The sequence below is a fragment of the Bufo bufo genome, chromosome 3, assembly GCF_905171765.1.
Source record: "Bufo bufo chromosome 3, aBufBuf1.1, whole genome shotgun sequence".
Lineage (NCBI taxonomy): Eukaryota > Metazoa > Chordata > Amphibia > Anura > Bufonidae > Bufo > Bufo bufo.
Window position 1 is genome coordinate 655953412 of NC_053391.1, and position 24691 is coordinate 655978102.

Below are 24691 nucleotides of genomic sequence, written 5' to 3' on the forward strand. Positions count from 1 at the left end.
TTAACAATACTTTGTTGATAGAAGGGGGGCTCTAAAGTTAGTTGATCGCACAATCAGACCCCTATCAATTATTTGTATACTGCTGAGGGATCTGGCAGCAAGAATTCAGCTTCCATGCAGCACCTCTATGGGGAAATCAAGCATTACATTGTGCCAATGGAAATCAATGTGCTGTGGGCCCCCAGAGTGAGAGACAATTCATGGAGCTCCTCTTCACGCTGGCTAATTGATGGGATATACCGCATGCGAGATCACCCCTCTACAAATACGAAATGCCCTAAGAATATATTCAAAAATTAAGCCGTGTAATCATTTTCCCAGAAAGCAGAGAATTCTAGATCACCATAGAAAGATGGTTCATACTGAGGTCATGAAGAAATCTTAGAACATAGTCAGAGCTTTATCTGTGGACAGAAGTTTCAGTCTTCTGGATCTAGCTGGCAGAAGGGCAGACCAGAAGTCTAGGCGAGTTGTTAAACCTACAGAACAAGGGTGACTGGTTGTGGTAGTCCGCCTCCTAAAAAGCTTCATTACTGTCCCAAGTGCCAGACACGGCAGAAATACCAGGTCTGGTGTAACCTTCTAGAGGGAATCTAGACCTTAAAGGGAATGCACAGATGAACAAAACAACAAAAAAATAATAATTCTAAAAACCATGCAGTTTTCACACTGGCCACTAGGCCTAAAATACTTTAAGACGTCCTGTTCTTTGACATCATACACATGGTCCATAGGCACAATGGACAGGAGGGGACCTCAATGACTTATGAGAGTTTTTAGGCATGCTCTCTGACCTGTGCAGAGGTCAGGAGAGAGTAGATCAGCTACTGTGAATAGTGGATCCTATGTTATCTATAAAAAGGTGATATCTGTCACTGTAATCCTGCCTGTGATGATAATTCCATGGCTGCTGAAAAGGGATCTGTACAGAACAGGAAGCCAGTTTATGCGGGTAGGATTCCTTTTAATGGCCACTAAAAGGTATCATACCTGCAAGACTCTGTTTCTCTTAATGACCGCAATAAACCAGTTTTCTACTGGCTAAGGCCTATTGCACACGACCGTATGGCTTTTTCAGTGTTTTGCAGTCCGTTTTTCACGGATCCGTTGTTCCGTTTTTTGTTTGTTCCGTTTGGCATATACAGTAATTACATAGATAAAATTGGGCTGGGCATAACATTTTCAATAGATGGTTCAGCAAAAAACGGAACGGAAACGGAAGACATACGGATGCATTTCCGTATGTGTTCGGTTTTTTTTGCGGACCCATTGACTTGAATGGAGCCACGGAACGTGATTTGTGGGCAATAATAGGACATGTTCTATGTTAAAACGGAACGGAAAAATGGAAATACGGAAACTGAATGCATACAGAGTACATTCCGTTTTTTTGGCGGAACCATTGAAATGAATGGTTCCGTATACGGAACGCAAAAAACGGCCAGTAAATGGGGAAAAAAACGGCCGTGTGCAGGAGGCCTAACACAGTATCAGACATTTGTGTCCTTTCAACATTATCAGGACTAGGGAGCTCCTGCAGGAACAAAGGTCTGTGGCTGGACCCACGGTGGCAATCATTTACCTGATCCCCGTTTCTGGATTCTGGGTCCATTACTCCCCTTCGGACGTCTCAGGCCTCACCATGGTCAACATCTGGTTTGACACGGAACATGTGGCCGCTGCAGCCAGTGACATGTCACCCATGTATCAGGTCATTGGGTGACAATTGGAGCCAGTCATTGGTTGCAGCGGCCACATGGGGTGTGCGGCTCTCCTGAGGTGTCCTTGTACCATGGGTAGATCAGATATGTGCATTTCTCCATGCCTTTCTTCCGCTTCTTGATATTTATGGGTTAACTGTTCCCCTTATTTTTTGTATCTCTAGTTAGTTACTTTTTTCTCTCAGCATTTACTGTATACTACATATTTGAGACCTGCACATATATCAGGACTACTGGTTTACATTGGTTTATGAAGGACAAATTGCTATTCATACCATTTCATATGTCCTACTTCCATATTGTACCATACTCACACCTGCTATTAGTTCGTGGGGTTGCTGCACTTTTTTTTCTTGGGGCAAGTTTCTTTTTTTTTACAAATTTTTGTGCTAATAAAAGGATTATATAGTTTTGTACTTTGGGCTACAATGACTCCCTTGTTTCATTTGTGTATTTTGCAGCAGCCACGTGACCTGCGTGACACCATCCTAAGACTTGTGGCACCAGAGTGGGAGCGATGGAGCCAGAACACAGCAGCGGGGATCAGGCAAAGAGGCTTTCCCACTAATGGTCCAGCCACGCTGGGGGGGGTCTGCAGAAACTGTGAACAGAGGTGAACAACCCATTAAAATCTGCCCATCCCAGTTATTCAGTCAATATTTATATCGAGCCCAAGACCAGCTCTAGACCGTGCTCGCGCCAAATTTACTATATGCGAACCTGGCCTGATGCAATTTTTATTCTTCATTAGTCTAATATCTCTGGCTCTCTAAACTGGAGCAGTATTCCAATTAGGCTAAATAGGCTATAAATACGTTATTTTACAGCAGGATACTTTTTTGGAATCTGGACCCACTTTCTCCTTCTAAACAGCTCAAGTAGGTAACCTCCTACCAGGTGTGACTTTGCTGTAGGCTTCGGATAGAACCAGCTGTGACGGTCAAGGCAGAGCAGCTGAAGACCGCGCGGCCATGAAGGCCACAACTATTTTCTATAGATTGCTTGCCTATTGGTCGCGCTGTTTTGGGCTAATGCGACTGAGAATTGTTAATGATCCTTAGGAAATAGATGTGGCTTGCATGTCCACGCAGTTTTCAGCCAGGCCTGGTCTAACCCATAGCATAGCTTTGTAAGAAGGAAAAACAGGTTATTTCCAAATATGAAAGCAAATATGCAAGGTGTAGAACACTATAGTGCAGCACACTAATCTATAATGGCATTTATATTATAGCCAGCTTGTCAAACATTGGCAAATACTGATGATAATGGACTTTATCAGTTCAACAGGAACTGGTGACACCGCCGAGTTACTGATGCCTGGCAATCTGAATTCTGGAGAAGATTGATCCAGTTGGAAACTTTGTTCTTCATGTTCAGTAAAATGACTGCTCTGACTACAAAAGCAATGATTAAAGGAAGTAGCCATTAAAATAAAAAAAGTCACCTATTATTTAAGTTTTTAGATTTAAAAAAAATTTGGGAAAAAACCCAAAAACTAAAATCGTGCGGTTTACACTGGCCGCTACTCCTAATATGTTGAGGCTTCCTGTTCTGTACAAGTACTTTTTTTTTCCAGTAGTGATCATATTTTCAAATATATATATATATATATATTTTTTATATAAACAGGAGCCACTATTCACAATAGGTGATATCACAGCTTATCTACCCCCCCCCCCCCCGACCTCTGCACAGGTCACAGAGCATGCCTAGAAAACTCTCCCATAGAGGTCAATGAGGTCTCCTCCTGTTCATTGTGTCTATGGCCCACGTGGCTGGTTTGAGGGTCTAGTTATTGGCAAATCCCACAGGTCCCATTCTGCTCCATACAGACAAAGGGATCAGTGGTGGATGCCTGTTGGAAGCAGTTTTCAGTCGTTTCCCGTGGACTCTCTAGGATTTCCAAAAAACTGCACCAACAGAGTGTAGTGTAGTTTTTTTTTTTTAACTTGAGACAATTTTTTTCAAATAATTTCACTTTTCAGAGAATCCAATGGGAAAACTTCTGAAAAAAACCAAGAACAACCCCCCGCCCCCAGAAAAAAATAAAAAATATATATAAAAAACATACCTAGGGGCATGCTGCAGTTTGAAAATAACTTCATGGGCCCAAAGGTGAACAAAAACACCACAAACCAAAAATCATACTTTGTATAATTTTATACAGTATTTCACTACTATTATTTTTAAAGAAAAAAAACCACACACCTTTATCTTTTGCCAGTCAGCCATCCAGTGATGTCATCGCATTTAAAGACATTGTTAAATTTGGATTTCAGGTAAATCAAAAGGAAATTTAAAAAGACAATAATTCTTACAGTTAGCTACTTGTTTAATTTTCTAATAAAACAATTAGGTGTACAATAAGACAATCATTTAATAGTCATATACAAAAAAAAAAAAAAAACAAAAAAAAAAAAACACCCATTTGCAAGAAAACAGATGGTGACAGACAGGTTTGAAGATACAACACAATTCTTTTCAATTCTACATGTAGATCTATCTTTTTTTGGCCAATGACACTCCTCTGATAAAAAAAAAAAAAAAAAATGCCATTTGGGCAATTTGTTGGCAAGAACACAACAAAATAAAATACACCCTGGAGACGGGTGATATATGTACTAGACTTTAGAATTTTAAGTAAAAAGACACATTTAACTATAAAAAGACAGGAGGTAGGTGGAATGATTTGTTCGATAAATGTCAAAACCTTATTGTATTTTTGCCAGTAATAAAAACACATACTAAAATTCTCTCTGGTACCACCTCCAATCCACACATAAAAGTATAAAATCATAGAGCATATACTGGCACCTGCCGGCGTCATCTTGCATCATCAGCGTGCATAAACAAATATGACATTACAAAGCCGTTCAATGTAGTGTTCAGAAGTTTCGGAACCTTGCACAGACCCAACAAACAACTTATTTTAAACCAATATACCAAAAGAGCAACTTTACATCAAATACAAACCATAATAAAGCTCGGTACTTCAAACATTATTAAAACAGGGTTTAGGATTGCCTAGAGTGGACTTGAGTCTATCCGATTACACATACATCCCCTTTCCAAAGACTAATGTGAACTATTTTAGTTTATGGCTTCCAACTTGAATTTGTATGGCTGGGGGGAAAAAAATAAAAATACAATTAGGCGGTGTCAAGCCAACCATAGATGGGCAGAGGACTCCTGGTGAGACATCTTCCCAACTTCAAGCTTGTTGGGTCACGAATAGCTTAACACAGCTTTGAGTTTTACGTAGGCCTCCAATCATGGCTTATTTTGGTTGCCCTGGGTCAGAATAAGTAGCGTTTCTTTGGACACAGCATATCCCAAAACAAAGAAATTTAACACTGGTTCGTGGAAAACGTTCAAGGGGCTTGTAATAAGCCAATAAAGCAAAATCTTGAGAGGCCGCTCAGCCCCTTGGAGAAGAAAGGCTTGGAAAGGATAAGAACATGGTTGGTGCCACCATATAAGAAGTTATATATGAGTAAATATTTTGTCCTTCCCTAGTACAGTAGCTAATAATGTCAGTAGAATGGGAAGAAAACGGTTACTGCATATTTACAAGATGGAGCATCTACTTGTAATGTGTATTGCTTTACTCTTCCCATTCTCTTTACATAAAAATACTCAGAGGCAGCTAGGAAATTCAAAATGTTGATATCTCAGGCTCTCAAATGGTGGTGGTGGGGGAAAGTGTTTGTAATAAAAGCAGCAACGGGTGAGAAAATACTAAAAACGAGAAAAAAAAAATTGTAGATGTCTTTGAAAGTTTATCTGGAGCACAAGCTGATAGTCTGCCACGTGGCCAAGTTAGGCTCGTAAAGTTATAGGCACTCTTAATTGACAAAATCCTTCAGAGATTTTGGAAGCAGTTTTTGTAGAGGCCTCTATAACCATGTGAGGAAACTTTCTTTATCCAGTTTGGTGCCTGCAAGCACAGACTCCATGTCATTAAGGATGTCAGAACTCAAAGCTTCTTGTAGACTTGGCATTAGTTCCTCTCCCTCTACGTTCATTGCTTCCCCCTCAAGCGTACCAAGGTCCACATTAGTTCCTGGAAGTGCTTCCAAATAGTCAGGGAATCGGTTCTGTTGGGTAGGCATACTGCTTTGGTTGATTGCATCACCTGCAAAATAAATTATAACATTTTAGAAAAAAACTAAAAACAAAAATCTTTCAAAATAATAAATGAACAAAAAGCAAAGTACAAAAAGTTGGAGGCACAACACCAACCAGGAGATGCTCCTAGCTGGGGGCATTACATGTTTTGGCTATTATGTGATTCTTAGCTATAGGTTCTTCTGCAGTAATGCATCTGAAAAGAACTCTTCTAAGGAGACATTATTAGCATACCACTTAGATGTCCAAATCAATGGACAACCCAACCACTATGACAAATGCTGATTGCGAGAATGAAGTGGCAGCAGTGAAATGCCACTCCTGTTGGCTCCCCCAAGTTTTCTCCAAATGAAAAAGCAGATGGAGTCAGCACTTCCAATTTAGTGATCCTTTATTCCAGGTACAACTCCAAATGCGACGTTTCGGCTTAGCAGCTTTTTTCAAGCATGTTTGACCACTAAGGTTGTGATTGGAAGTGCTGTCTTCATGTGCTTTTTCATTTAGATATCTGTTTGTTTGGGGGGATTAAACCTTACCCCAGGGAGATGTGCACTCGCTTTCTCCATCGTCTGGAGTGCTGTCCATATTGGTATTTAGTCGAGGTTTTCTCCAGACCAACCAGAGCCCATGAACATGGGTGGTGCAGTTTCTAGAAGAAAGTAGCCATGTTTTCCTTATCCTGCACAACCCTTAGAATTTATTTTTTTTGGTGGGGTGGGGCGGTTCAAATACTTAAATGGATTCCATCAAATATAGATAACCCTGGACATACTGTTAGTGTATAAACATTGATATAGTTGGCAAAGTCTAAATCACATTCAATTTCATGCTCTTTGAAAACACAAAAAAAAAAAAAAGCATTAAAAAATAATAAATCCTAAGTATATCCAGAAATAACTGACCTGTGTCCATTTCATCAACACTGTTGAGGAAATCATCAGGTGTGCGGGGAACACTGTAACTACTCATGCTCAATCCGCTATCCGTACTCTCATCTCTGGAGTGATACGTGCCGCTGCAACAGAAAAAACAAACATACATAAAATACAGAAAAAAAAATAATCCTATGCAAGTCAAAAAGAAAAGCTAAGAAAGTGTAAAAAAAACCTAATTTTTTTTTATAAAATCACCATTCTTCTGAATCTACTCTAGTGTGATAGCTGCACCATCTCGCAGTTGGCCAGCAGGATAAATATCCATGCCGCAGTCACTTATACCTTCACTTATTTTGGGGGGAGATGGCGCCAATTAACACACCTGTTGAGGAAAGGATCGGAACTGTTCATGGTCATTGTTCTGAGCTCTTGAGTGATTCCGGAAGAACACACTGGATTTTGAGTTCCACCATCTTGCTCTATGGTTGGTAGTTGACTACGAAGAGCTAGTTCCTGTAAAGGAAAGAAAACTTGTGTACTATTAAATTCAATATTCACATGACTAACACAGAGTCCAACATACAAACGACACCTACCAAACATTCAGATGTGCTCAGGTTTTTCTTATCTAATCTACATAATCTTCACGAGAACAAGATTATTGGCAGAAACAGCAAAATGAAAGGGGGAGAGAGATACAATGATGTATTCAATTACAATGCACCTCTCCTTTGCAAATACAATGGGCAATGTATGGTCATCATACAGGTAACTTAAGAGTGTCCCAAAAAATGGTGATGGCACAAATTTGCTTGCAAGTTTTGTTTAACAAAGTTGCCGATGAAGCCACAATTTTACAGCAACTCCTGGGGACCAAATTTTGATGTGAATCTCTCTCCCTATTTTTAGTGAAGGCCTCGAAATATGGCAGGTTATTCACATGTCCAGAACTACTTAGATGGCTAAACCAGAAAGTTGTAGGACACAAAGTTAGTGCACAGGAATGGGACAGACCTTAATACAATTTTTATTTCCTGCAAAACTAAAAAGCTTCAAAAATTGCAGCAGAGGGGGCGTGGCCTGAGAGCGCATGGAGTAGGTCGCACCGCACTGAGCTCCTGCAGACATCCTGATTTTAGAGTGGTAGCAACCCCCTATTTCGCAGATCCTTGCCTACCTGGTGGTTGAGAGGAGACAGGAGAGTGTGGTGCTGATCTTTTGAGTCCCGACATGCCTAGAAAGTCCGGTAAAGGGCCGCGCTGTGACAGGCCAGAGGAGAGTCGGCATGGCGCCGAGGAAGAAGAGGGGCCGGCCTTACAGCCCAAGACGAGACAGACGGCTGCCGCAAAGCTGAGCAGGTTTGCTCGCACGGAGAGTGCTGGGGGAGACTGGGCTGAGGAGAAGGAGATGGACGCTCAGGTTTCCTCTGGACAAGAGGATGAATCCACCGACGGGGAGACCCTGGACGCGGTAAATTGGCCGCCATTAACCCCTGCACGGCCGGCAAAAGACGCGGTAGGCCCTAAAGTTGTGGATGGAGCAGAGCCTACTCTAAAAGATATTATGGCCGCTGTGGCCAGTTGTAACAGCACACTGAAGGTGCTTACAGTACAGGTTGGCAGCCTGAGGTCGGATGTGTCTTTAATTAGGCATGACCTACACAAAATCACAGAACGCACCTCTGAATTGGAGAAGAGGGTGTCCACTATTGAGGACGTTATCCAGCCTATGCAAATGGCGGCAAAATCATCTGCTAAAGATATAGCGGCGTTATACGCCAAAACAGATGACCTGGAGAACAGGTCCAGAAGGAATAACCTGCGGATTGTGGGTGTGCCAGAGAAGACGGAGGGGGATAATGCCACCGAATTTGTGGAAAAATGGCTGCACCAATTATTTCATGAAAAAGGTCTATCCTCATTATATGCGGTGGAGCGGGCGCACAGAGTCCCCATGCGGCCGCTTCCGCCTGGCAGACCTCCCCGTCCCATACTGGCGAAGATACTCCATTTTAAAGACCGGGACACTATCCTGCGACAATCTAGGGACAATGAGGAGATGGTCCTGAATGGGGTGAAAGTATCCATATTTCCGGATTATTCCAACGAAGTGCAGCGGAGGAGAAGCAGATTTATGGATATAAAGAAAAGGCTGAGAGCTCTACAAGTCCAGTACGCTATGCTGTTTCCTGCTAAACTGCGTGTGGTGGCATTGGGATCCACCAGATTTTTTGAAGATCCGGAGGAGGCGACGCAGTGGCTGGACGTCCACGAGCGACAATTGAGAAGTGGGGCCCTGGACACTTGAAGGAGGCAGATATACGTTTCTTATGTTCAAGTTATATATGCATTTACACTCTAGGATTGCTTTAAATGTTGCACCAGTTAGGGAGTGTATTATGTAATGCTACCAAATGGTAGTTCCTGAGGAGGGAGCAGGCGGTAATGATAGTAAAATGTATTTCTCAGTTGTGGGGAGGATTCTCTACCTGAGGAAAAGTGTTATAAATTGTTATGCTTATTGTAGGTTGAAGGGCATGTTGCTCTCGGATTGCCTTGTTTTAATGTGGGAAGTGGATAAGAAAGGGAAAGGTTTCCCCAGCTACAGTAACCTGAGTATGAGAGGGAGGGAGGGGGGTGGGGGGGTAGGGAAAAGGTTGGGGGGGAAGGTTAGGGTCTTGAACTATGAGCGAGTGTTATCTGAATGGGGTGTGAGATTCAAATATGGTTTAAAATTTTACCATGTCACAGGCGATTAGAATCTTAAGCTGGAATGTGAGAGGGATGGCTGAAGCACGGAAAAGACAGTGTATTTTTCAGTATCTGGGGCGGTTTCAGCCGGCTATATGTTGTCTTCAGGAAACGCATTTGACAGGAGAAAATTTACACTGGATGAATAAAAATTGGGTGATCCATGCGTTACATTCAACTCATTCCTCTCATTCTAGAGGTGTAAGTATGATTGTGCATAGGAGTATCAGGTATGAACATATGCAGGAGTGTGTGGACGCTGAGGGCAGGTATGTGTGTGTGGTGTGTAAGGTGGATGGAATACAGCTGGTGCTGGTGTCTGTGTATGTGCCTCCACCGTTTGCTTCCCCATTAATAAGAGAGATCATGGGCTTTGTGGCGGACTTCCCTGGGCTGCCGTGGCTGTTGGTTGGGGACTTTAATTGCACGATGAATGACTCCCTAGATAGATGCCGGGTGGAGGGAGCAGGTGGTTCACCGGGGAGTGCGGCTCTCAGGAATATTTTGGGTGAGGTAGGAGTGCAAGATGTATGGAGACGGCGTAACCCGGATAAGCGTGAATATTCATGTAGATCCGCCACGCACCATTCACTATCGCGTATAGATCTGGCCCTTGTTAACGACATAATGCTACCACTAGTTGGGGATGTTGTTTATCATCCTCGGTCGTTGTCTGACCATTCTCTGGTGCAGATTGACTTGTGCCTGGGGGTGCTCAGACAGGGACCGAGGCTGTGGAAGTGTAATCCTCATTGGTTGAATGTGTTGGGTGACCTATCTGGGATTTCTATGGAAATTAAGGAATTTTTTGATATCAATACAGGGTCGGCTTCGATACCAGGTGTATGGGACGCCATGAAAGCATTTCTGAGGGGAGTTCTGATGAAAGAAATCAACAAACATAAATCCAGGACCAGAGAGGCGGATGTCAAGGCGCATGTACTAGTGTCCGAGGCTGAGAGAGAGTTTAGTAGATCCCCCACCATGGTTAGTAGTGAGGCGCTGGAGGTTGCTCAGGAGCAGCTGAGATGTCATCTGGTACAGGCCGCAGATAGAAAGAGAAGCTTTTACCGTCAGAGATCTTTTGAGGAAGGAGAGAAGGTGGGTCATTTGTTGTCAGTGGTCTCGCAGGCTCAGAGAGGCTCCTCTTGTATTCAGGAGTTGAGAGATGACAGGGGGAACAGTTGTCAGGACACAAAAGGAATATTAGGAATTTTAAAAAGCTTCTATGTATCTCTATATACTTCCACTGGATCTAGTTCTGATGAGGCCCTGAAGGATTTCCTAGAGGAGGCGCAGTTATCGGTGCTGTCAGAAGAAGATAGAGAGAGGCTAGAGGAGCCGATTACACTAGAGGAACTGGAAGCTGCACTTGGGGACATGGCAAGTGGTAAGGCCCCTGGAGCTGATGGTCTCCCAGTAGAGATATACAAAAAACTACAGGGGATATTACTCCCTGAATTACTTAAGGTGTTTGAGCACTCATTGGAGGCAGGTTCGTTACCACATTCGATGCAGGAAGCTATAATTGTGGTTTTGCCTAAGCCTGGGAAGGATCCTAAAATACCGGATTCCTACAGGCCAATTTCACTTCTCACGGCTGATGTTAAGCTACTGGCGAAGGTGTTGGCGAACAGGCTGTCCAAGGTAATTCTGACCATAGTACATCCGGATCAGACGGGATTTATGCCAGGAAAATCAACGGCTATTAACCTTCGTAGGCTGTACACTAGCTTAAATATTCCGGCGGATAATGGTGGTGACAGGGCCTTGCTTGCGCTTGACGCCGCTAAGGCGTTTGATAGTGTGGAATGGAGGTATTTGTGGGGGGTCCTGAGAATTATGGGCTTTGGTGAACGGTTCATTCAGTGGGTACAGGTTCTGTATTCTAGCCCTAAGGCGAGAATTAGAGCTAATGGAGGATTATCAGACTGTTTTCCCCTCGCCAGGGGTTCCAGACAGGGATGCCCACTGTCGCCCTTATTGTTTGCTCTTGCAATAGAGCCGTTGGCGGCGCATATTCGCTTATCTACAAGTATAGAGGGGTTTAGATATGGTGAACTGCATAATAAAGTGGCTATGTACGCTGATGATACCCTACTTTTCTTGGGCGATACTGGTGCGTCCCTGGATGCGGCCATGGCATTGATTGACAGATTTGGTAGCTTTTCCGGACTACGGATAAACTGGCAGAAATCCTCTTTGATGCCAATTGACGGGCAGGCCCTGGTAGGCAGACAAGTAGATAGTTTGGTGCCCTGGGTGGATAAATTTAAATATCTGGGATTACATATAACACCGAGACTAGCGGATTTTGAAGAACTAAATCTATCCCCTTTGCTAGCTACTTTTAGGCTTAAAGTGAGGTCATGGTGTAGGCTCTTTCTTTCGGTGGTAGGTAGAGTTAACCTTTTAAAAATGGTTATGATGCCCCAACTGTTATATATACTGAATAATGCTCCAGTTTGGATCCCTCTGGATAGATTTAAGAAAATTCACTCTATATTTAGAGATCTTACTTGGAAGTATGGACAGGCTAGGATCAAACTGGAGACATTGCAGTATTCTAAGTCGGAAGGGGGCTTAGCTGTCCCTAACGCATGGATTTATTTTTTGGCTTCCCAATGTCAGCATTTTAAGGGATGGATTGATCTACAAGCACCGGATATGACTGGGCAGATATTGCAGCATTGGCTGGGCAGTCGTGACCTCATGGGCATTCTGGAAGGTTTAGGAATGCATGCAGGGAGGGAAAAACTTCCTCTGATTGAACTCATGAAAAAAGTTTGGGCAAAAGTGAAGCTGCTAAGAGGAGTGGGAGGTATTAGTGAACTTTCACCTATTGGAAAGAACCACTTGTTGCCAGAACTATTGGCCATACCAGGACTTAGGAACTGGGAAACTTATGGAGTGACGAGAATTGGACAATTAATTAAGGACAAGACATGTAAGTCATTTCAAAGCCTGCAGCAGGAATTTAATATCCCCAAGGAGTGGTTTTATAAATATCTTCAAATAAGACATGCCCTTGGGGTCACGATGCGGAAGGGATGTGTGATAGCTCAAATGGAGGTGGTCCATAAGCTTGTTCTTCCGTCGGGAGGGGGAAAAAGAGGGTTAATATCACAGGTGTACGCTCTTCTAATGGAAAAATTCTTAGAGGGATATCCGCTTTCAAGAATGAAAAAGTGGGAGGCTGACGTGGGGGATATGTCTAAGGATATGTGGGAAGATATTTTAGAAGCAGTCCCCAAGGTGTCTCTAAGTGAACAGGGCAAACTGTCCCAACTATTTATTATACACAGAGTGTACAAAACACCGGTGTTCCTGAAAAAGATAGGAGTAAGAGGTGATGACAAGTGCCCAAAGTGTATGGAAGATGGTGCAGACTTATTACATATGTTGTGGTCTTGTCCAGTAGTTGCTAATTATTGGGAGGAAGTTGTAGAGATGATTAATAGTAAATTGACATTAAGAATTCAAAAAGATCCTAAGGTGTGTATTCTGGGGTATGTGTCTGAAATTGGAGGAAATGAACCGGTTAGGGTAGCTGCGGGGAGATTGCTATATGTGGCCAGGAAACTGATCGCTATGAGGTGGATCCAGGGGAGTCCGCCCACACTGAGTGAGTTTGAACGGAAGGTGCATGACATGCTGGTACTTGAAAAAGGGGTGTTTGTGAAGAGAGGGTGCCCTCAGAAGTTTGAAAAAATGTGGACTGAATGGTTATCTCATACCCACGTGGTTATATAGTCATGTGATGGTCAAGACCAATGTTAGGGTTGGGGGGTTAGGGTAGGGTAAGGGGGGGAGGGAGTTTGGAAAGGTCAAGTTTCTGGTAATTTTTTTTTGCCCATAATATGTTTTAGCAAAGGTATATGTAGTGTATGGATTCATGATAATACTGAGTGGTGATATACTTATGAGTATTGTTGTTCACTGAATCTGCATCGTGGATAATTTAAAGAAAGAAAAAGTCAACATATTGTATTATGTTATAATATGTATTTATTGTTTAATAAAAACGATTTGATTCAAAAAAAAAAAAAATTGCAGCAGAACTGGCCTTGAGCTGATCCCACAGGCAGTACTAGATAAAATCTTACATGCTGAAAATCTGCTCTAACAAAGTCACAAAAACAATGCTACAAATGTTTATGTAGAGAACATTACAGAATACTGGTTTTTCAACCAGAAACTTGTCAGACTGGAGTAGTTTATTTTTGGCTTTGCTGCATATACAGTATATTCCATAAGAAGACCACAAAAAACCAGCAGACCATAGAAGGGTGGGGAGAAAAAAATAAAATTCTCTTCGAGTTTGAGCCTGGGGTTAGGGCTTGGAAGCATGATGTGGTACCAGCTCTGTTTTGAAAACGTAACTCCTTGCATATCTTCACTACTGTTCAGGCTGTAATAAATGCAGCCCTTTGAGACTGTCGAATGTGATGGTGATGTAGCTAGGTTCTCTTGGGTTGAGTCTAAAAGGTACCCATTGATACAAGTTAGAAGAACCTCATAATTGTGTGTGGTCTCTTAACTACCTCAACAAAATGTTAGAAGAAAGAAGGATCGGTCATGTTGAAATCCAACATGCCGGATCCTATTCTCCTCAGACATTTGTCATGCCAAAAGCATGTGTGGGGACCAACAGCTAGAGAATATGGGCATCTTAAAGTTGTCCATGGCTCAGCTGTTTCCATATCTCCCAGTGGTGAGGGCCATGCTAAAGTGTAGCTTTCTCTCCACCAACCTTAATGTTCCTGTGGCAGGTCAGAAAGAGAGGACTTCTCTCATATTAACAATACTGCAAAATTGGGTCTAGGTTGCATCTGGGAGGATGGGGGTATATAATTCCTTTTATTATTATTTTTATTATTGGAGGTTCATACATCACCTACTTTGAGGGAGATAATACAAATCTGTTCTCATGCTGTAATCTGCACTACATTGACATAGAATGTACTGTTTATCGTGAAGACTAGGAGAAATAACACACAGATGACAGGACAAACATAAATAAAGAGTAACAAAAGGCTGTTTCTAACCTGTGGCCTCACCTGCCGAAGCAGTTCTTGGTGCTTGAGACGTAGTCGTTCTTTCTCCATCTGAAGTTGTTGGAGTCTTAGCTGCTGCTGATTGGCACCACCTCCCATGACACCGCTCTGGGGGCTCTGAGGCGCTAATGGTGGAGGGGATCTGACTGGTGCACTCTGACTTAGTCTCTGTTGGTTCATGGCTGGAAGGGGAAAGAGAAGAAAAATGTTATTTTGTGGTAGAAACCCATGTCCTAAATTACATATATTAAAGGATTCACACGTGGCTGGTGCATCCAACAAAGAACATAACCGCCACTGTGGCTACGCAATAAAGGAGGAAAATGTTAAGAATATCAGGTGGCTCCATCAAGTTGTACAGGCTGAACAATCCTACTTCAACATTTCTTTAACAAACTCAACTGTTCAACCCCAGAAATCCAACAGTTTGAGGAAGTCATAGCAGAATGGAAGACATTTAACAGAATTACAAACCAATTTTAACTCTAGTAACATCTACCTTACAAGGTCACCTTAAGCTGGCCATAAAAATTGGTTGAAAGTGCCAATTTTAACAATCCCGTGGAGAATGTCCCAACTGATGGCAGGAATTGGGAGGCACAGTAATTGGGCCTGATGAGCTCCAACACATCTGATTCTTTATTCATGTGGTGAACAGGACACTGCCAGAGGTGTCTGTTGGTGCCTCAGCCCCCTGTGCCCATTTGATAAGCTTATGGTGTGACTCTTAAATTGGGTAAAGCAATGTTCCCCAAACTGTAGCTGCCCCCAGCTGTTGCAAAACTACAACTGTCAGGATTATTTTTTCCATCTAAGCCAAACCATTTCCTGGAAGCTCACAACCTCATCTTATATCGGATTCTTTCCTCCCACAGAAATCCACACTTACTCATCACTTTCTCGTTAGGATGGACTTAAAAAAAAAAAAAAAAAAAAAAAAAGTGTGTGGGAATGAAGGGACTCCAGTCATGCATTAGAGGGATCACCTCAGCATCCACATAAGACAGAGAAGGAAACATCTTTACATAAAACAATGCTCTGTTTCATGAGGTGGGTAGGCCTGGTTTCTCTCTTCTATTTTCACCAGGTCACAGTGACATCAGCGGCCTGAACGCATGCCAAGAGGTAAACAGCTGCCTAACTTGGCGATCTCTGGCTTGGCAAACATCTCACTGTAAGAGGCTTTTTGTGATAACATTTTAACTTGAGACTTTTTTTTATTTTATTATTATTCTGTGCTCTACTACATTGAAACCAAGCTGTGGAGGCTACAGTTACGTTTCCAACAAGCTAGAACAAAACGATTGCAAATAAAACCAATGGGGTATTCCCACCAAACACAAAGATATGCTGTAAGATAAAAATCAGTGGGGGGGTTGACCTCTGAGCTCCAGACACTCAATAACAGAAGTCCTAAAGTCCCTTCCACATTTTCCCCTATGTAGGGATCTGCAACACGGCTCTATTGTAGAGACCACGGCTGTGAGGGAGATGTAGTGCTGCACAACTGCTGTGGCCCCTACATTCTAAGAACCATTGGGCATCCTAACTATTGTCTCCACCAGTAAGGAAGTGATAACAAATTGCAGTGTTATGCAATGACTCCTAATATCGGAAAACCCATTTAAAGATGTAATTCTCCTAAAAATGGGTAATAGGCAATACATTGTATGGGTCAGTACAAAGAACTTGATAGTCCCCTGGCTAAAAGCTCCCATCCAGACGTGTATCAGGTGCCCACTAGTCTCTGCTTCCTGTTCCTGGCTCAACATACAGGAAATGCCTGCTTAGAGGTGGGTCTCTACTGTGGCCAGTGATTGGATGACCAGGCATCTTCTGCTACTTCCTTTGTGTTGAGGCACAACCAGGAAGTGGACAAGAGCAGCTCGGGATCGGGCGATCGGAAAAGTGAGCACAGATTACTTTTTCGATGCGGGTTTGCCCCTTATATAAAAAGTTTTTTTATCCCACCAGGCAGCTCTTGGACACCAAGACCTATAACAGTGCATGTGTTATTTTTGGAGTTTCGCAACACCAAGAAATGCAGAGACAGAAAAAAAGAAATCAGGTATTCAGGATCCTCCAGTATTTATTCTATAGCTCTAAAATAGATTCAGTTCAGTAGTGGATAACACGTGGGGGGGGTGCATAAACTTCGTCCAGAAAGTTACTAGCAGATCCCCATTTCCTGGAAAACCCTGCTGCCTTCTGTTTAGGACACCACAACTTCAAACGTGATAAAAAGTAAATAAGCCAATCTCGTATTATTAGAAGCCAGAGTTCAGTCTGTTTTCCGTAAGATTCCCCATACCCCAGCAAATCTGGAAAGCATTTGATTGGCATACGAAGCCGTACCCAGGCAGCTAAGACCTCACAGGCAGGCAAACAAAAAAACGCTTTGTTCTGGTGAAGAGGGGAAATCAGGATATGGGGGCGGGCAGGGATTACATTTTCTGGAGCAAAATATACAAAATAAAGACAACCCCCCAATTAAAGCACCCGCCTCACGGCAAACATTCTGCTCCTAGACAAAAGAACAGGGGAGGGGGTTGCAAGTGATAATTAATGCTTACATTATAGCAAACAGTAAGATAATGAGATGTTCGGAGGAGAGCTGCAGGGAACACACACACAAGAGGTGACCAAGTTCTCCACGAATCTCCCTACGATGGAAACAGACCACAAACTCTGTGTGGAAAGTGAGGCTGCAGACCTGAGAAATATATGACGTAAAAACTCAGTTCTCTCCTGCCGCTCTTCAAGTACCATCCACAGAAGTGCTGTTTATGGTAGTCTGTACCCTGCAGGCAGACTCCGTTTTACTGGGCAGCAGTACAAAAACAAACCCCATAAAAAAATACCATTTACCGAGTACCAAATGACGCCTACAGTACTGCATCCAAAGAATGATGTGCAGCCCAATGGACAGAACCATTATAACCATTTCTGAACAATGTTTTTAATGCCAGTCTAGAACTTAAGACTGGGTAAGGGTCCATTCACACGTCCGTTGTTTCTTTCCTGATCTGTTCCGTTTTTTGCGGAACAAATCTGGACCAGATCTGGACCCATTAATTTTCAATGGGTCCTGAAAAAAAAAATCTGACATTGAGCTGTCCGATTTTTTTCAGGACCCATTGAAAATGAATGGGTCCAGATCTGTTCCGCAAAAAACTGAACAGATCAGGAAAGAAACAACGGACGTGTGAATGGACCCTTAATGGGATATCCAGAGAATGTAAAAAATTTGGCTAAAAGTAGGAATTAAGCCGCCGCTCTGGTGGTCCTTACTGGTCTTTGTTTACTTTGCTGCAAGAAAGACAACATGGCTGCCTACCCAAGCGAGCGTCGAGACCAGTAAGTCTTATGCCATACACCACTGAGGCTGCAGCGATCTTGCGGGTAGATGGTCATGCCATGACCGCAGAAAAGTAAAAACTAGAGAAACATCGGTGCTGGATCGGTGGGGATTTAGCAGGTGAGAGTATGGCTTTATTTTAGCAGGATACCTGCTGTTACCCATTTGAGCTTTTATGGCAAACAGAATTACTAGATGTGCAGGTCCCAATGGGATTGGAAAAATCAGGGGTCTAGTGACTCGTGTTCACCAGAATCAGACTCTTGTCGGGAGCTGGGCCTGCCGAAATCAGCTGATGTTGAAGCCAACCCCGTTTAAGAGGATTTCCACCAAAAACGCAAGTAATTGTACCTATATCACCGTATCGGTAGTTAGATCAGCAGCCATCTATGAGCCATGAGAGGGCAGACCTTTTTCAGTGCACATATAAAGCTGGCCATACACATTAGATATATATCAGCCAAACCCATCATGTTGGGATGACCATCTAATGTCTATGGGGCCTCAGACGCTCCCCTGACGGTCAATGCCTCAGTAGAGAAGGAAGGGGCACATTGGATTCAACTGGACGATCCTTTCCTAAGTGAGTAGATGGCGTCTGCCAGACTACTCCTTTCTCCCCTCCTCCCATTCACTACACATGCTTGCTCAGCTGAGTATGGGAGCATCGGAAGAGATAGCCGTTTGATGAACAAGCATTTAGCCAACAGCCAGTGTTTAAATACTGATGGATCGGGGCCGTCGGCATTCATTTGAACCAGATTACAAAGGGCCGATGCACACCGAATGTGGGAGGAACGATTGCTACCTCCCCCCCCCCCCCCCACCTCATTCAGTTCTGTTGATTATTGGCAGCACATTTCTGATTACAACGTTCCTATGAACACTTCCTTATAATTGGCCTGAAACTCATGAAGTCTAATAGGACCCCAAAGCCTGATTCACACACCCGTGCTTGGTCCGGTAAACACAGCCTGTGCGTTGGCCGCATCCCATGGAGTGACCACGGCTTCGCTGCCCTGAACTGGCTGCAACACTGATTTACGATGCAGTCAGTTCCTATCTGATGGCAGGTCTATTGTACTGTGCTCACATCGCCCTGTGCATACAGTAAAATAAAGCTGCAATCAGATAGTAACCGACTATTATAAATCACTATGATGCAGTCAGCTCATCTCAGCCAAACCACTTCCAAGACCTCTGCTGGAAGAGCATACAAATAACAGGTGGAATCGGAATGGGTGCTAAGGGCAATTAAGTCGGTTTTCCTTTACACCAGTTTTGCAGCAAGCAAGACCTGACCCAAACTTGTATCATTGTAGGGTTCCTTGTCAAACACCGGCCTATGGTTAAAGACAGTTTTAGACAATAGGTGGCACTTTGGGGTTAGGAGATATGGCCGCCAGCCGGACAAGCCTTCAGCTGACAGCTGTCCGAAGTGTAAATGGATAATTGGCAGCAATGGGTAATCAGAAAGTGACTTATTGTTTAAATAATTTTATGTTTACAATTTTTTTTATTTTTTTTGGGCGATTTGTCACCATCTAGATTTTAAAAAAAAAATCCTAAAATTGCAGCCTCCACCTTGGCCAAAGCCTAAAATATGTTAAGACTTCTCGTTCTTTGAGCTCAGCCACACGGGCCGTAGATACAATGCACAGGCATTGAGCCCCATTGACTTCTACGAGAGATTTTTTCCTGTGATCTGTGTAAGGGTCAGGAGGGAGTAGATTATTATTATTATTTATTATTATTAAAGCGCCATTCATTCCATAGCGCTGTACATATGAGAAGAGGTATACATACATAATGCAGACAATTGCACTAATCGTAAACAAGACGAGTTACAGACTGGTACAGAAGGAGAGAGGGCCCTGCCCGTGAGGGCTTACAATCTACACGGTATGGGAGAAGGACACAGTAGGTGCGGGTTTAGTTGGTCATGGCGGTATAGAGGCAGCAGGGTCACTGGTTGTAGGCTTGTCTGAAGAGGTGGGTTTTCAGGTTTCTTTTGAAGGATTCCAATGTAGGTGAGAGTCTGATATGTTGGGGTAGCGAGTTCCAGAGTGTGGGGGATGCACGGGAGACACCTTGGAGTCGATTGTGGGAGGAGGCGATAAGAGGAGAGTAGATAAGCTGTGATACCACCTATGAATGGTGGATCCTATGAAAAATAAAGCTTATTAAAAAAAAAAAAATTATAAAAAAATGGTGGATTCTGGGTGAACGATAGAGAGGTGATATGTCATTGCAATCCTGCATGTAATGATTATGAGATGACTGCTGACAAGGGACCTGTACAGAACATGAAGTCTCAACATATTATGCCGTGTGGTGTGAAAACTGGAGAACTCTGTCTTTATTTATTCAATACATATAGTAACACTGCACAATAAAAAAAATTATATATATCCAACATTAAAGGGGTTGTCCGGGTTCAGAGCTGAACCCGGACATACCTCCATTTTCACCCCGGCAGCCCCCCTGACAGGAGCATCGGAGCAATTCATGCTCCGGTGCCCTTCTTTGCCCTGCGCTAAATGGCTAGGGCAGCGCTAAAGCCCGCCCATCAGAGCCGGTGACGTCACCGAACACACTGCTGGGCGGAAGTTTCTGCAGTGTGTTATTGTAAATAAAAGATTGCTTGCCCTGCGCGATCTAGCGCAGGGCAAGGGAGCGCATCAGAGCACGAGATGCTCCGATGCTAGCCTCGGGGGGGCTGCCAGGGTAAAAATAGGGGTATGACCGGGTTCAGCTCTGAACCCGGACAACCCCTTTAAAACAGGATTTAAAGAATAGGTTATTTTCTGATGACACATTACCTTTAAGATACAAGGACAGCTTTAACAGGCATATCATAAAAAGCATACTATAAATGGCACCGAGCAGGCGGCTGTATTTCCCCTGGTGACAGACGTACCATTACCAGGAAGATCAATAGCGAGATCACCAAACCGCTTGCTGTTCAAACACCGTGGCCAAATGCCTGTCATATTTGGAGTGAGCGAGGCACTGGTATTCTGGAGGACAATTGCCCTTTCATACACAGAAGATGAGGTTTCAAAAGAGGATCAGACAGAAATGAGAGCTCAGGGTTTTGGAGAAGGTATAAAACATCTCATGATCTGTGCAACGACCGACATCAACAGGAATCTATACAACCTAGGTGCTGCCCCTGAACGATACCAGTCTATAAGAGAAAAATCTATCTTAGCGCACGACCATGGTTTTCATCCAGATCCGATCTGCGTTTTTTTAGTAAAAATATAAAAAAAATTATAACTACCCCTCTTTCCCCAAAATGAAAATAGAAATATATACATCATGGGCATCGCCACGTGTGAAAATGCCTGTACTATTAAAATATAAAGGGGAGGCTGATTTGCTGTTTTTTTAGTCACTTCACCTCCCACAAAAAAATTTAAAGTGATGAAAAAGTGACACACCCCAAAACGGCATCAGTGGAAAGTACAGATTGCCAGACAAACTCGCACACAGCGCCGTACACAACTACAAAACAGCTATGAAGGGTTATAATTCGAGATGAGCGAATTTCATATTTTGAAATTCGTTCACGCTTCGTTTGGTGGTAAAAGCAGAACTGCGTTATGGATTCTGTTACCACGGACCATAACGCATTCCGCTATTCATTCCATCACAATAGAAGTCTATGACCTGTATGACGGATCCTTCCCGTTTCCATCATGCAGGGGAATCATCTCCTGCATAACGGAAACGGGACGGATCCGATATGCAGGCCATAGACTTCTATTATGACGGAATGAGTAACGGAATGCCTTTAAAGGCATTCAGTCATGGAATTGGGAAATGACCCTGTGTCTTATGAGGCGAACACTAATGAGCGCTCCTTGGTACCGGAGGACAGGGAAGCGGTGAAGGCTCTGTACTCATCGCTTCCTGGTCTTCGGCTGTGCAGGGGCTGCACACAGCGTAGGGCGCTCTGTGACCGCACACTGTGGACGTCAAATCACAGCACAGACGACGGAGGAGGAGGAGGAGGAGGAAGAGCGGCGGTGTCCAGAGCAGGAGAGGTTAGGGTTTTTTTATATTTTTTTTTTTATAAAACATGAGCCAAAATGGGGCTGCTGGAGGCTGATCTGAGGCAATGGGGGCTAGTATGAGAGGCAAGGGGGGCTGCTGGGAGCTAATATGAGATACAATGGGGGCTGATATGAGACTGCTGATGGCTCTTATCTGAGGTCTGACTGGGGGTCATTCACATTGGGGGTCTGATTGGGGTTGTTAGCTGAGGTCTGATTAACATTGGGGGTCTGATTGGTGGTCTGACCCGAGGTCTAATTAAAACCTTTTTTTTTTCTTATTGTCCTGCTCTAAAACCTAGGTGCATCCTATGGGCCGGTGCGTCTTATAGGGTGAAAAATACATTTATTTTTTCCCCCGTTTGAAAACGCTAGAAAAACGATACATATGTGGTATCGCCGTAATCGTACTGATCTGGAGAATAACACTAACATGGCAGTTTTACTGTATGGGGAACGCCGTAAAAAAAAACCCCCATTAAAAACTGTTGTGGAATTGCATTTCCACACCCATTTTTCCAGCTCTCTACTACATCACATGCAATATTAAAATGGTGGAATTAGAAATTGCAACTTGTTCCACAAAAAAATAAAAAAATAAATAAAAGAAAAACAAGCCCTTATACGGCTATGTGAACGAAAAAAATAAATAAAGTTATGGCAACCGGAAAGGCAGGTAGTGAAAAACGAAAACACAAAAACCCTGAAAGGGTTAAAAGGAGTTCTCCCATAATCAACAATTTTCTAGTGAGCCACTGGATAGGTCATAAGTGACCGATGGGACCACCATTGATCACAGGGGTACAGAGTCTCAATTCAAACTATATGGAACTGTCCAGGTCGTTAATGTGTTGGCTAGGAAACATTCCCTGTGCCTGCAAACTGATCGCAACGGTTATCATGGGCAGAATTTCTCTCTCCAGTCCCTGGACACCCCCGAAAGGGTCAGGTTTTAAAGATTTTCTTTCCATTGTATGGGTAATGTTAATGCATCAGCAGTAGCACAGTTGGCGTAATTTTGTCCACTGCATCAGTCACAGGGGTTCTCTCTAAGGGCTCATGCACACGAATTTATGTATTTTGCAGTCCGCAAAACACATATCCGCCAAAAATACGGATGACGTCCGTGTGCATTCCGTATTTTGCAAAACAGAACAGCTGGCCCCTAATAGAACGATCCTATCCTTGTCTGTAATGCGGATAATAGGACATTTTCTATTTTTTTGGCAGAACAGACATACGGAAATGGAATGCACACAGTAACTTCAGTTTTTTTTTATGGACCCATTGAAATGAATGGTTCCGCATACGGTCCAAAAAAAAAAAAAAAAACACAAAGAAAATACGTTCGTGTGCATGAACCCTAAGGGAAATCCTTAAAATATGACCTGTTGGGTCCAGACTTAAAAGGGGTATTCTGGTAGGTACAAGTTATCAGATCGGTGGGGTCCTACCGACAGGACCCCCACTGATCATGAGGACAGGGCCACGTACCCCCTGCTGATCCCCTAAAACGACTGGAGCAGCCAGTCGCACATGCGCATGGCTGCGCCATTTATTTCTATGGGAGTTCCGGAGAAAGGGGAGCACTGTACTCCCATAGAAATGAATGGAGCGGCTGTGCACATGTGCGACTGGCCGCACCGGTCATTTTAGGGGAGCAGCAAGGGGCATGCAAGGGCTACGTAACCCTGCTCTCCATGATGAGTGGGGGTCCCAGCGGTAGGACCCCACTGATATGATAGTTATCCCCTATGCTGTGGATAGGGGGATAAATGGTTATTCCACTAGGTACAAGTTAAGGAAACTATAGGGTTTTATAAGGACTAATGTCACCATCACTTCTAGCCTTGAGCAATGAAGAGGACCTGTACCCTCACCAGACATGTCCGTTTTAGCTGCCATCTGCATTTCCCACGCAACAATTCTGGAGCATCTATTCTTAGAACTCAATGCTATGCCATTCCTTTATTATTCCTGTGGGAAGTTATGACTTAATTTCTAGCAGTTTGAAATGAAGGTCCAGTTGGGGGGGAATGTCCCTGCATGGACTGAAACTGGCAGCATTCATTGGATAATGTCCTCTGGATAGGCCATCAGTAGCTGATCGGTGGGGGTCAGACACTCGGGAGCCCGCCGATCAGCTGTTTGAGAAGGCACTGGCGCTTGCAGCTACATTGCGACCGTGGCATAGCTTTTCCTAGGTCAGTGACGTCATGGTCATTGGTCACATGGCCTAGGCGCAGCTCAGTCCCATAGAAGTGATACCAAGCACAGCCGCTATACAATGTACGGAGCTGTGAGAAGGCCGCGGCGCTTAGAGTAGCTCCGTTGCTTTTTCAAACAGCCGATTGGTGAGAGAGCACCCCATGTTGCATGAGGCCCCTGCCCTGTCAAAAGTTACGTTATTAACGCAGTAACAAAGAATATGGATAAGGATATTCTTTAGAAACTAAACACTACTAAAATTTGTCCTCAAAATTTGAATACTAAAAATGATTAATGCAAACACGAATAGATAAGGTTCTTACCAAAACGTGGGTCTAGCCATGATGTGGACTTGTTTTTATGATTTATGTAGTAGACTTCCCCCTCAGCAGTAAGGGATTGTTCCCACCCGTCTGGAAGTGGACCTGAATTGAAAAATAGATTTTAAAGCTTAAACTTTAGTCATATTGCGAGGGTGACAAGAGGATGTACAACTTCCACATCACACATAAGATGATGCCAAAATAGACTAC

The 24691-nt window shown here is 43.4% G+C and overlaps 1 protein-coding gene and 1 long non-coding RNA gene across 7 annotated transcripts in view; one reads left to right on the forward strand and one right to left on the reverse strand.

The window, feature by feature from the left end:
* The first annotated feature begins 1480 nt into the window (after positions 1-1480).
* LOC120996409 lies at positions 1481-4268 on the forward strand. Its single transcript, XR_005777772.1, has 2 exons — positions 1481-3646; positions 3810-4268. It is a non-coding gene; the product is annotated as an uncharacterized LOC120996409 (long non-coding RNA).
* Positions 4064-24691, reverse strand: part of YAP1 (Yes1 associated transcriptional regulator) — a 61493-nt gene continuing 40865 nt past the window's right edge. Inside the window, exons 4-9 of one of the 6 annotated variants that reach the window (XR_005777771.1) lie at positions 24482-24583; positions 14523-14713; positions 7107-7237; positions 6752-6864; positions 6386-6498; positions 5725-5856 (exon numbers count right to left, since the gene is read on the reverse strand). Coding sequence is in view for 5 of the 6 variants with exons in the window: in XM_040426291.1 (XP_040282225.1) it covers positions 5618-5856; positions 6752-6864; positions 7107-7237; positions 14523-14713; positions 24482-24583 (776 nt within the window). In the remaining variant the exon portion in view is untranslated. Of the gene's footprint in view, positions 5857-6385; positions 6499-6751; positions 6865-7106; positions 7238-14522; positions 14714-24481; positions 24584-24691 lie in introns of all 6 variants that reach the window. The other 5 variants (XM_040426295.1, XM_040426292.1, XM_040426291.1 and 2 more) reach the window with 5 other exon arrangements.